The sequence below is a fragment of the Scatophagus argus genome, chromosome 19, assembly GCF_020382885.2.
Source record: "Scatophagus argus isolate fScaArg1 chromosome 19, fScaArg1.pri, whole genome shotgun sequence".
NCBI classification, from domain to species: Eukaryota; Metazoa; Chordata; class Actinopteri; family Scatophagidae; genus Scatophagus; species Scatophagus argus.
The window spans coordinates 10,210,074-10,221,552 of record NC_058511.1 but is presented as its reverse complement, the minus strand read 5'-3'; the positions used below and the strand labels follow the sequence as shown (position 1 = coordinate 10,221,552).

Below are 11,479 nucleotides of genomic sequence, written 5' to 3'. Positions count from 1 at the left end.
CGCACTGTGCTGCTGTAGAATCGGATTCCCTTGACCGTGACAACAGTGGAGCTGAGGACGAGCTGTGAATAAATAATTAACCCGCTGTTTCTGCTGTTCCCACTCATTTTAAACACACTTCAGTCCCCGGTGGTTACGTTTTATGTAATCCCGAATCCATAAATAGGCACAGTGACATCTTCACGGTCGGATGCAGAGTTGAAAATGGCTGAAATAAGTTAAATCGTGACGCTCGTCAGGATTCTGTTTCGCAAGTTTTCTAAAGCTGCCACTGCATGTGATATCATGTTTATTAGCAGCTGGAGGCTGAGCAGCTGGAATTTTATCTGTTCAGTGATATATGATTTGAGCCCTGCTCGTCAGTGTTGTGTTGTGTTTAAAGGCTGAGGATCAGAGCACATTCCTGACCTTGGAAATAGCATTTGAGAAAACAATCTCACTACAGGGTGCATTCAGTAGTTGCTCTGGAGTGTTTGATCACATGTCATTATCTTCTTTGGTTTGCTCAGTTGTCATGGAATCACATTCAAATTTCCTTTTGTTTTCTGAGCACTTGAGGTCCTCTTGTCCATGTTTGCATAAAAGTTGTGGTTTTGGACAACATCCCACTGCAAGATCCGTTTAGTAGGCCTAGCTGTTTTGAAGCTTTCAATCATTATGATATGATCTTCTTCAGCAGATGGAGAGACAAGACGATGATCAGTTGAGGCATTTTAAAAGACCTTTTGAAATTTTATGACAACTGAGAAAACCCTATGATCTGATGTAGATCATGTGATATGATTGAAAGTTCCCAAACAACGAACCCTGTGGTGACTTGGTTTCCATTTAATATTCAAATGAATAATCCTGACTGAATGACGACATCAAAAATGTTTGTGGTTGTCTCATTTTATTTCCAGCATTATACATTTTTTTTTTTGCATCTGGTCATTTTCGATAAGTAAAAAAATAAACTATGTCATAAAATACATCTTGATAAAATACATGACGTGATCTTTTTTTATGGAAACACTTGAAAGGAAAAGTCAAGTTAGGGGACACCTTACAGCAAGATGTTACACCTACACTACACATTAGTAACCCTGTTAATTTCACTTGTTACAACACAACTTTATCAACAGTAAAACACACATATTAGGTTATTGAGCATGACCTAAATTCACATCACATTTAGGGATTTCAGATGCACAAGATACCACCTCTTCTTGGATTACAGATGACTTGTATTTGCATGCATTTTAGCTACCAGAGCAAAATCTCCTCACAGAGAATTGCACCAGCAGTATGGAAGAAGTCAACCCTGTTACAATCACAGAAAACATGTCATCTACACAACCCTCAATGTTTAGGTTTACACGACATCAAAACTCACACTACAAAAGATTATTTAAGAGAGAGAGAGATCCATAGCTTTGCTGGCTGATCAGAACACAATTACAGTATCATCACATTGCATAACGTCTTTGCATTCACAAGGCCAGAAGAGTTGGAGAGTTTAGACTATCTTTCATTAACTCAGGTGCACTGAGACCGCCTTTGAGGTTCTCAAAACCCTCAGCCAACGAATCAATCTCAGCGAAATTAAAGGAAAACACTGTGCGGTAATTGCTACAAGTGGGACTGGAAGACATGACTGGTGTGCTCAAAGATTCAAGGTCATTTGCTACGGACTTGTACAGAGTTTCCCAGTCTGAGAGGCAGAAGGGGCTGCTCAGGTCTATGTCAGGGACGGATGCAGCCATCTCAGAAGTCACTGCCATCTCTAGGCTGGGCACCAAGTCATCCAGGTCATCTCCTTTTAAGTCCTCCAGAACCTCCTCTTCTGCACTCGAACACAGTAGGATGTTGGAGTTCCCCAATATGGCTGCAGCAGGAATGCAGGGGACATTGTCCATGTCTTGACCAATAGGGGTTTCTCCAATGGGCGTGCTGCTCTCTGGGGTTTTTCCATCCTCTAAGATGGACAGCAGCTGCGGGGAGGCCGGAGGATCCTGCAGCATTGTGTTAACATCATCTCCAGTATCCTCCCTCTCATCGCAGTCGTCATCATTTGCAGGGAGTTTGCAGGACGGTTTGTGAGAGGCTAAGACCTGTTCTAGTCTCGCCTTCTCCTTCAGCAGGTCATCTATCTCTGTCTGAAGGGCTGACTTCTCGTCTTCGAGCTTGTCAGTTTCCTAAGGTGAGGAGGGACAAAATCAGAAAAAAATAAAGACTTGGCGTGAGGGGAGCATGAAAACACTGCTGCCCTATGATGCCCTGCAGTCATCCCTGCTGTGCTCCTGTTATCTTTAATGACTACCGACATGTCATTCAGCAGGCTGCATACAGTGCGTGTGCTGTGGGCATGTTCCCCGTATGTTTTCATAAAACAGCATACTTACAGCTTGCAGAGTGTCTATCAGCTCCCTCCGTCTGTTGCGACACTTTGCTGCAGCAATTTTGTTCCTCTCCCTCCTGATCCTCCTCCTTTCCTCTTCCTCTTTGGAAGGCTAAAATCGATCAAAACAGACAATTTAAACGCATCCTTCTGGGTTTTGCCATATCAGCAGTTGGCTCTTCAACACCTATTCACTTGCCAAAAAAGGCATAAAAAAACCAATCTTCGTTGCAGCTTACGCTGGGAATACTGATCTGGTCGGTGCAGACTCTCTTCAGTTCAGGCGTTAAAATGCTGCACCACTGGCACGGTTCTGTTAGGCACGTGAACGCGCACTTTAACGCGCACATTAATTTCCCATCCCATTCATAAACAATGCTGTGGTCGTTACTCCAAAAGTAATTACTCTGTGCACCAGTTAGACTTAATCCAATCACCACGTGTGCTGCTCCCTGCAGTAATTTATTTGCATTACTCACTACGTTAATTTCACCTTAACAGCAAAAACAAGTGCGTCCACTTTCACGTCCTATTAAAAATATCGCGATAATTCAATTTACATTTTAACCTCTATCAGCGGAAAGGAGTCGTGTGGAGGAATAGGAGAGGATGTTATTTTAAAAAAAACATTGACTCCTTTGGACACCTTGATTGATTCATTCATTGACTACCACTGATGTTGTTTCTGAAAGTGACATTTCATCACACACCCCCCAACCCTGTTTTCATGCGTACCTTGTCTTTCAGCCCTTTCCTGTTGGAGGGCTTTGCTTTGTTTGCAGCTGCCGGGAAGGACGACTGGGTCGCGCTGTGAGTTTTGGTCTTTGCTCGGCCGGACGACGGAGAGACAGATGTGATTACTGTCGGCTGCACCATCCACCTTAGATCCGGCGAGGTTGAGATTGCAGTCACAGTCGGAACAAAGGAGTCTGCTGCTCTGGTCTCAGTATCCTGGCAAACACGCACATCACAGAGACATGCATATGCATGCAGTCAAACACTAATTTAGCTTATCTGATGAATGAGGAACCACGTTCATGACTGACCTTTAGCTGTGCTTAAATGGTACATCAATCATTTGGTTGAAGAATACCAAAACACACAAAATCAATACTGTCTACGAATCCATCAAAATCATCTACATGCCCTATTATCAGTCATCTTCATCATCATCATCATCATCATCATCAATCTAAAATGAAAGGTCACGACCAAGACATATCTGCATGAAGTACATAACAAATCATGTTCCTGAAATAAGACTAAACAGACTGTAGCTACACATCGCCTGTGTGTTTGTATAATATTTATTTTGAGCACGGGACAGTAATCCTGTGAAAGAAAAAAATCTTTCTGTTAAATGTGTCTGGATATATCTGAACATTTTGTACATTTGTCTTTTGCAGCCTATATTAGCCTTTTGCATACATGATCCTGCAAGATTTTCTTTTGCGTGGAGTATTTGTTGGATGATCTTCTACCTTGGCGCTGTCCACTGATGATGAAAGCGAGTCAGGAGGATGCTGGCTGCACCCAGGGGTGTCCCCGCCAGGCGATGCTGTGCTACAGCTGGACGATGAGTCGAACTCAGTGCCGGAGTCTGGATGCATGTTCTTGTCTAAAATTACTGCATTAAAACGTAGAATAGCCTGTCTAATCTAAATAGAAACCTGACGCCTGAACGCCTTTCTATATTCCATTTGCCAGGATCATATGTGGTAACTGTGCAGATAGTGGAGAGGCCCGCCTTTTATAGTGAGCTGGAATTTTATGAATGAAATCTGTGTGGTGAGACCGAACCATTTGACAGAGGGAGAGGAATGAGAGGGAAAAAAACCGAGCAGATGTTATGCAGTTTCACCATTAAATCCGGCAAATGTCTGAACAGCAAAATCAACAACCTTCTCATTTTAACTAATATTATTTACTCATAATATTGTTTTTTTTAAAAAGCGAGTATATGTCAAGTGACACCCCCGCCTGCAAGAGGAACCCTTTGCCATGAATGAACTACGTCATTTCACGTATGCAGCATCTGCATCATATACATTATGTTCCCTTAATGTCCACAGATGTTCACGGGATGTACCTTAATTCTACTGGCGAATGCTTGGCAACATCTTACAGGAGAAGGGAGGTGATGGCAATACAAAATATCAAGAAACAGTTTAAAGCAGCGGTTAAATGTTCCCTCAAACTCGTTCAGATTACAATGACTCGTCCTATAAAGCATGCAATGCAGTATTATCCAAGGTGCCCCAATTTATAATTTGGACCAATATTGTGAGCCTCAACGAAGCTTAATTAATGCACACACCTCCCGGCGCGCCGACTGATTATTTATGAGCTGCTAAATGAGGTGTCATCCATATATCACTTTGCCTTTCACCTGTCTCTGCGTATGAATAGAGCTCCAGCAACAGAACCGTCGCTGTAGTAAAGCAGCCAATCGCGGAGTGGACCGGTCGAGCCATATATGGTGTTTCCGGCGAACAGGGGCGCGCTGTGGCGCACAGAGAGCGCGCAGACGGACTTGTGTGTGTGTGTGTGTGTGTGCGTGTGTGTGGCCCACTCACTCACAGTCACAAAAGACAGTGAAACATGCGCTAAATGGCTCGGCCGTGATGCATTGTACCTGATAACAGCGTCATTAGCTGCGCCTCGGGTGATCAGAGGAGCTACTTTTAGGACACGAGGAGGACGGCAAACCCCAACACTTGACCAACCTTTTTTAGTACAACAGTGGGATGCACACAGCTTATTTCATGCAGACTCTGAGGACTAAATGCATTACAAATCGTAACATCACACTAATGAGTTACTGCAGACACTTAAAAATATAAAGCCTCTGCGTTTTTAAAAGTAGGCCATTAGCTACTAATTTATTGATCTGATGGCTGATTTCCTCCTGATGATGACGGATGAGACACTGCTTTTGTTCCTCCACTTTCACACATACTAATCAGCAGTGTTGATGCAATTTATAGGCACCAATTATGTAAGTCTTTTTCCCGCATATGCTTAATTCAGCTCCTATAAGAAAAGGGATTGTATAGGCTATAATTAGGTTTTTGATGACCTCACACCGAAGTGAAAATGATGGACGGTGAAGAGAGGGGGGCCCCTCTCCCCGCTCAGAGGGGCTGCGCTCCTGTCTGATTCCGGGCAGTCACAGCCCCCTCTGGGTTTATTTACCGGCACATCATTAGGCGGACTGCTTGAGCCTATTCAGTCGCAGGCGGCTCGAGACCAGAAGGGTTCAAAGGTCGGACATAACTGCAGACACCCCTCGTTGCAGCTCAAAGACCTGTTTTCATGAAAGCAACTTGAGCGTGAATGGCCGATCTGCGTTTTTACGTTTAAGCCTATTTTTAGACTCAGTGACATCAGCTTTCAAAGTTCATGCAGATTAGGTAAATAGAAAGGTTAACTGTGCTCCTGTGAATAATACCACTGCTGCTAGGCCATGTGATGGAACGTGCTAAAATTACAAGTCCCACACATAAAAAAGAAGGTTTTAAAAAAATAAGGTTTGTTATAAAATAAAGTAGGACAATTTAAAGCGCGGGTGTAAATCACCTAAAATATTGCAAAATACTTTTTTTTCCAAAATGTAAGCCTTTGTGAAGATTATCTCTTTCATTCATTAATTAACCCTCGCAATTTAGGCCTGTCTGGTTTAGTATGGCTTTTTATTTTCGATTATTATTAGAGCTATTATGGTAACCAACTAATTACATCGTCATAGTCACAAAGTGGCCTGTATGCTAGCTGCTAACACATCGCTTTATACATCTTACATTACATCTATACTTACAACTAAAGAGCTAAGAAAAAACCGTTGTTGGGAACAAACAGTCTAGGTCAGCTTTACTGATTTGGAAACTGCTTTTCTTGCCGACCAAACAAAGTAGGCTACTCAAACAATCCACAAGGTAAACGGGTAGTTTGGTGTCCCGTTTCATTCCGCTGCTGTGCAGACACCATAGAGCGATCGTTGTCTGAGAGCCACGACACACATAGAGTTCTCACTCTGACACGGTTTCCAGGAACCAGAAATTCCGGTTCATGTTTGTTGTAGTGAGCCTCTCTCTCACTAGGCGACGCTGAAGATTTTATTCTACGTTGCTGAGTGATCCGTCTTCACAAAACAAACGATCGCTGTTGCTATGCAAAATGAGGACGTCACTGACGCGAAGGGGTGGAGTGTTGCTATGGCAACCAGGAATGTTGAACAAAACACGAGTGCGGAAAACTAAACACTAAACTCCTTTAACCTACATTTATACGAATATTATTAACACTTTTTACACGTAATAACGGCACTTTAATGCGTACAATTCCTAGTCTATTTTTTTAAAAGACTGGTCCAGACAGTGGCTTTTAGGCCTCAGAGAACTGTTTAGTAAAGAGAGGGACACTCCCTAAAGAATCAAAGAAAACCAAAACTGAAGGATAGAATAGAATAGCCTTTGTTGTCATTTTACGTGGTACAACGAAAATGGTGGTGGGGTGGTGGTGAAGGGAACCTTGACAACTATGTAAGAATGACTATTGGGCACACAGTTCTTGATCTGTTCTTCTCCCATTTAGAGCTTTTATTAAATGCCTCGTTTTCCACTAAAGGGTGTTGGATAATCTTGATTTGGGTTTTCATGGGAGTGAAAATGGGTTGTAAAGCAGTAATCAAGTTAAATTGATTAATTAATTTGAAGAGCAATATCAAAGTCTGAATGTTGGCTTAAGTTAAATGATTCACGTAACTCATGGTGTAAAATAACAAAGGATTCCCTCTCCCGCAGTCTGAAGGGGAAGACCGGAGAGGATCAGGCAGAGAAAAACTCACTGCTGTCGTGGAAAAGTACACAAAGAAAACCAGTTACCAGCTTTCTGTGGAACTAAACACACCCTTGCTTGGATTTCTCACAAAGGGTGCAAGCACTGCCTGAGGGTTGAGTACACAAGTGTCTCTGCTCTGACAATTTATGATGTTCCTCGTGTGCGTTTACATTAGTTTTGCTTCAGAGTGCATACACACTCCATGCCAAAACATAATTTTTTTGTGTTGCATTTACAGTATTTCATTTTGCTTTTTTTTTTCAAATTTATATTTTGTGCTTTTACTCTAATTTTTAATCAGTTGTTGCTTTGTTTTACACTTGAGCCATGCATGCTATCTGAGGTCACAGTCACATAACAGCAAGAAAGTAAAAGACTGGGATTAAAAAGTGGGATTCAGATGTTCTAAAATAAGATCTAAATGTAGAGACTCTTTTTATAAATAATCCAGTTTTTCAAATTGTTTAATACTTTACAGAGGCTTTGCTGACATCTTTTACATGTCTGGAATTTTTAAAAATCTTCCAGAGTAAAGATTTAGCCACCATGATTCCTTGCAACATTGCATGACAAACTATTTACATTTTTTATGCAAACATGAAGAGCGAGTCTAAAAGTCGCCTTGTGTTAAAAATCCCTCAACATGGGGGTAGCTTGACAGGACAAAGACAATTTGTCAGTGAAAAGGCACTGCTGGAAACCACAGTGGGAGCCTACCGTGACATCAGGTGCGGCTAGATATCGTCAGTAATCCATGTCAAAGGCAACAGCTGAGGTGTGTCTCTTCATATATGAGTCTACCCACAGAGGACCTCACCTAACAAACGTGGCCACAGGACATTTAATAGATTATTAGCAACATCTCATTAGTGTTACGTTTACATTCATGCACACAAATCCAGTAGATAGATAGATAGACAGATACTTTATTAGATAGATACTTTAGTAATACATACATTTGTGATCAGAAATCAAACAACACCCCTTGTCCTTACATTTGGACTACAGAGACAGACTTATTGTATTACTGTACTTGCTGCACTCCAGATGCAGATTTTCTACACAGCCATATTAGCTTAGTGTAAATACTTGTTAATTAGCCAGTTAGCGTCTTGCTTCCGAGCTGTATAATGTTAGTAAGTGGTAAAACAGAAGGGCAAAAGTGGTACATGTTGATTGTCTTGACACAAGTAACATTTAATGAACTATTCAAAAGTACACCAGCAGTGCATTTTGATATATTTGTTGGCTACACTCAGTTCAGAACAGACGAATTTGCATGTTCATATTTACCTGTGATGTACTTTGGTGTGTAGGATGTACTTTTGCTGATCATTATCCCAGTTCTTTAGTTTTCACAACAACCTCTGTGTTTGTTGTGTTACATAACGTCATGCCGCTGTCGGCCAATCTCGGATAGAGTATTTCCCAGCAGGACCCGCCCCTTTCACAGGATGCACCATATTTGGAAAATGACGTACTGGGGATCCCGTTTCTGGAATATTCCATTTACTGAGGGTGAGTTTAAAAGATAATTTCTAAATGTTATTTTTCAGCTTAAAACTTCACAAACGGACATTGCACGTTCAATATAAGCGTATTTAAACAATGTGCGAGCAGTAGTCGGACTTGTTGCTGCGTTGTTATGTCAATGTTTTGGTGTTTTTCTCCTCACTGTGTCGGCTCTTTACCCGACACCGAGCTTCCCTTTGCCGACGTCATTCGGTCTCAGGCTATATAAACACTTCGAGCGACTGGAGTTGGCATTCAAACTTTCAGAGCAACGAGCAGAGAAAAGAGATCGAAAGCGGCACTTGAGAGTTTCTAACAAACCTACTAAAAGGATTTCCTCATCTCAAGGTTATATTCCTTCTCGGTAGAGTTTGCTTGGATCTTCCTACTTGCTTTTTTGGGGGAACGATGATGTTTACCGCTTTCAACACGGAGTGCGACTCTTCTTCCCGCTGCAGCACCGCGTCCCCGTCGGTGGACAATCTAGGATATTACCCCTCACCAGCGGGATCTTACTCCAGCATGGGATCACCCCAGTCTCAGGTATGTCCAGTCAAATATTTTCAAACTTTTATTTCAGTGTAGGCTGTATGACACTTACATGTATTTGTTTTGTTTGGCATGCAAAGTAGAATTTGGAAACATAAAGCTCGTTTTAGCTTTCCCGAAGTTATTAGCATAAAGCTTAAGCATAAAGTTTTTAAATGATAAATAAAGGCTGACAGATAGATGGTAATATCCCACTGACCTGCACTGTAGATAGTGCAAGGCGAGCTTCATTCATCCACCTGGAAACTCCTCAGAGAGAGTGTAACGTCATAGTTGACATCATATGGATATTTTTAAACCACTAAGCTTTTTATAGACCCCCTTTTTCATTCATAGACACCCTGCAAAGCTGCACCCCCCCACCTTTCTGAAAGTATACCAAATGTACTGATGGTCCTTTTGTTTTGCTACCCACAGGATTTCACTGACCTGACAGCATCAAGTGCCTCCTTCATCCCCACTGTCACAGCCATTTCGACAAGCCCCGATCTGCAGTGGATGGTTCAGCCTTTGATCTCCTCAGTGGCCCCTTCGCACAGAGCTCACCCCTACACCCCCAGCCCCACATACTCAAGACCAGGGATGAGGTCTGCAGCATCCAAGGCTCTCAACTCTACCAAGAGGGGCAGAATGGAACAGGTAATTATTATCTGACTTTGCACTTCAGGTGTTACATAAGTAGTAACTTCCATGTTGCAGTGTAATAATTATCTTAGAGCTGGGGGTTTAATTTTTCTTTTCTCTTGTGTGATGTGCAGACAACACCCGAGGAGGAAGAGAAGAAAAGAATTCGCAGAGAGAGAAATAAGCAGGCAGCAGCTAAATGTCGCAACAGGAGGCGAGAGCTCACAGACACTTTGCAAGCTGTAAGTATGACACAGATTTATAATCATTAAACAAAATGTATTTCCCACCACAGCTAATAGCAGTGTTATCCAACAGCCAAGTTAATCCCTCTTCTTCTTTCTCTGTTGCAGGAAACTGATCAGCTAGAGGATGAGAAGTCCAGTCTGCAGAACGATATTGCTAATCTTCTAAAGGAAAAAGAGAGGCTTGAGTTCATTCTGGCAGCCCACCAACCCATCTGCAAAATCCCCTCAGAGCTTGAGGCAGACTTCTCTGTGGTCTCCATGTCTCCTGCTCACCCCTGCCTCTCTACCAGTATGTCCTCCCAGACACGCACCACCATCCCAGAGGCATCCACTATCACTTCCAGCCAACCAACATTCACTTCAACATCCAACTCGATCTTCTCCGTCAGTAGCAGCAGCTCCAACCTCTCCACCACCACCGTCTCCAACAGCGTGGTCAAGATGACAGACCTGGATGCCTCCGTCCTGGAGGAGTCTCTGGATCTGCTGGCAAAGACGGAAATGGAGACAGCTCGGTCAGTGCCAGAGGTGGACCTGTCCAGCTCCCTCTACACAACTCAGGACTGGGAGCCTCTTCACAGCTCTGCCAATAACAATGACTTTGAGCCCCTGTGCACGCCCGTGGTGACCTGCACACCGGCCTGCACCACCTTCACATCCTCTTTCGTGTTTACCTTCCCAGAGGCGGAGACCTTCCCCACTTGTGGCATCGCCCACAGGAGAGGAAGCAACAGCAACGACCAGTCCTCCGATTCCCTCAGCTCACCCACCCTGCTGGCCCTTTAAAGACTCTTCTAAAATATAATACTTCCTATCAAGCACATTCTCTTGATGTATGAGGTAGATGTGCAGATCACAGGGCTATGGAATGGACTTGTACCAGGAAGCAAATTATTTATGATTTTATTTGCCTTTATCTATACTTGCCTATTACACCAATGTAGCAAGTTAAAAAGCATGTTTTAACTAATACCACCTAGTCGTTTTATGAGTTCATCTATGATTTGAATTGATGGTGCTCAATAACAAAACCTGTAGTAGTGTTGATATGTGTTCACAGCAATAGTTTGATTAGTATTGATTCAGTTTGTTTTCTGGTTGATGGAATGTGAGAGTAATTGTGAACTGTTTGTGAAACTTTAAAAAAAAAGAAACTGATGTGCTTTGTCTTAACCATGGTCTGAGTGGTCTATCTTAGTATGAAGTTTTCTGTGAAAACATTAGTGGTTTTAATTTATGAAATTTCAATTTATTTTTTTACAGAGAGAATAAAGATGAATGTTGTTTGTAAGACATGTAAATAAAAGATAGCGATATTTAAATTCAA

At 42.3% G+C, this 11,479-nt stretch overlaps 2 protein-coding genes across 3 annotated transcripts; one reads left to right on the top strand and one right to left on the bottom strand.

The window, feature by feature from the left end:
* Window positions 1–875: 875 nt before the first annotated feature.
* Window positions 876–8,612, bottom strand: si:ch211-153j24.3 (proto-oncogene c-Fos). Of its 2 annotated transcripts, none has more exons than XM_046372505.1 (5): window positions 8,513–8,612; window positions 3,862–8,036; window positions 3,116–3,331; window positions 2,385–2,492; window positions 876–2,177 (listed from the first exon to the last, which is right to left on the bottom strand). In XM_046372505.1, the coding sequence occupies exons 2-5, from the start codon at window positions 3,988–3,990 to the stop codon at window positions 1,473–1,475; spliced, it is 1,158 nt and encodes a 385-aa protein (XP_046228461.1). In that variant the 5' UTR covers window positions 3,991–8,036; window positions 8,513–8,612; the 3' UTR covers window positions 876–1,472. The 2 variants fall into 2 exon arrangements, with proteins under 2 accessions (XP_046228461.1, XP_046228462.1); XM_046372506.1 differs by having other exon boundaries at window positions 7,937–8,036; window positions 8,513–8,610.
* A 368-nt stretch (window positions 8,613–8,980) lies between these two features.
* Window positions 8,981–11,479, top strand: fosab (v-fos FBJ murine osteosarcoma viral oncogene homolog Ab). Its single transcript, XM_046372507.1, has 4 exons — window positions 8,981–9,274; window positions 9,698–9,919; window positions 10,039–10,146; window positions 10,258–11,479. Exons 1-4 carry the CDS (start codon window positions 9,140–9,142, stop codon window positions 10,936–10,938), a joined length of 1,146 nt encoding a protein of 381 aa, XP_046228463.1. The 5' UTR covers window positions 8,981–9,139; the 3' UTR covers window positions 10,939–11,479.

Excerpts from the sequence above, each read along its gene's own strand:
- si:ch211-153j24.3 (XM_046372505.1), bottom strand. The coding sequence starts at position 3,990 with ATGCATCCAGACTCCGGCACTGAGTTCGACTCATCGTCCAGCTGTAGC. Across the intron at positions 2,493-3,115 it reads GGAAAGGGCTGAAAGACAAG|CCTTCCAAAGAGGAAGAGGA; the intron begins GTACGCATGAAA and ends GATCGATTTTAG. Across the intron at positions 2,178-2,384 it reads TGATAGACACTCTGCAAGCT|GAAACTGACAAGCTCGAAGA; the intron begins GTAAGTATGCTG and ends TCCTCACCTTAG.
- fosab (XM_046372507.1), top strand. The coding sequence starts at position 9,140 with ATGATGTTTACCGCTTTCAACACGGAGTGCGACTCTTCTTCCCGCTGC. Across the intron at positions 9,275-9,697 it reads TGGGATCACCCCAGTCTCAG|GATTTCACTGACCTGACAGC; the intron begins GTATGTCCAGTC and ends TGCTACCCACAG. Across the intron at positions 10,147-10,257 it reads TCACAGACACTTTGCAAGCT|GAAACTGATCAGCTAGAGGA; the intron begins GTAAGTATGACA and ends TCTCTGTTGCAG.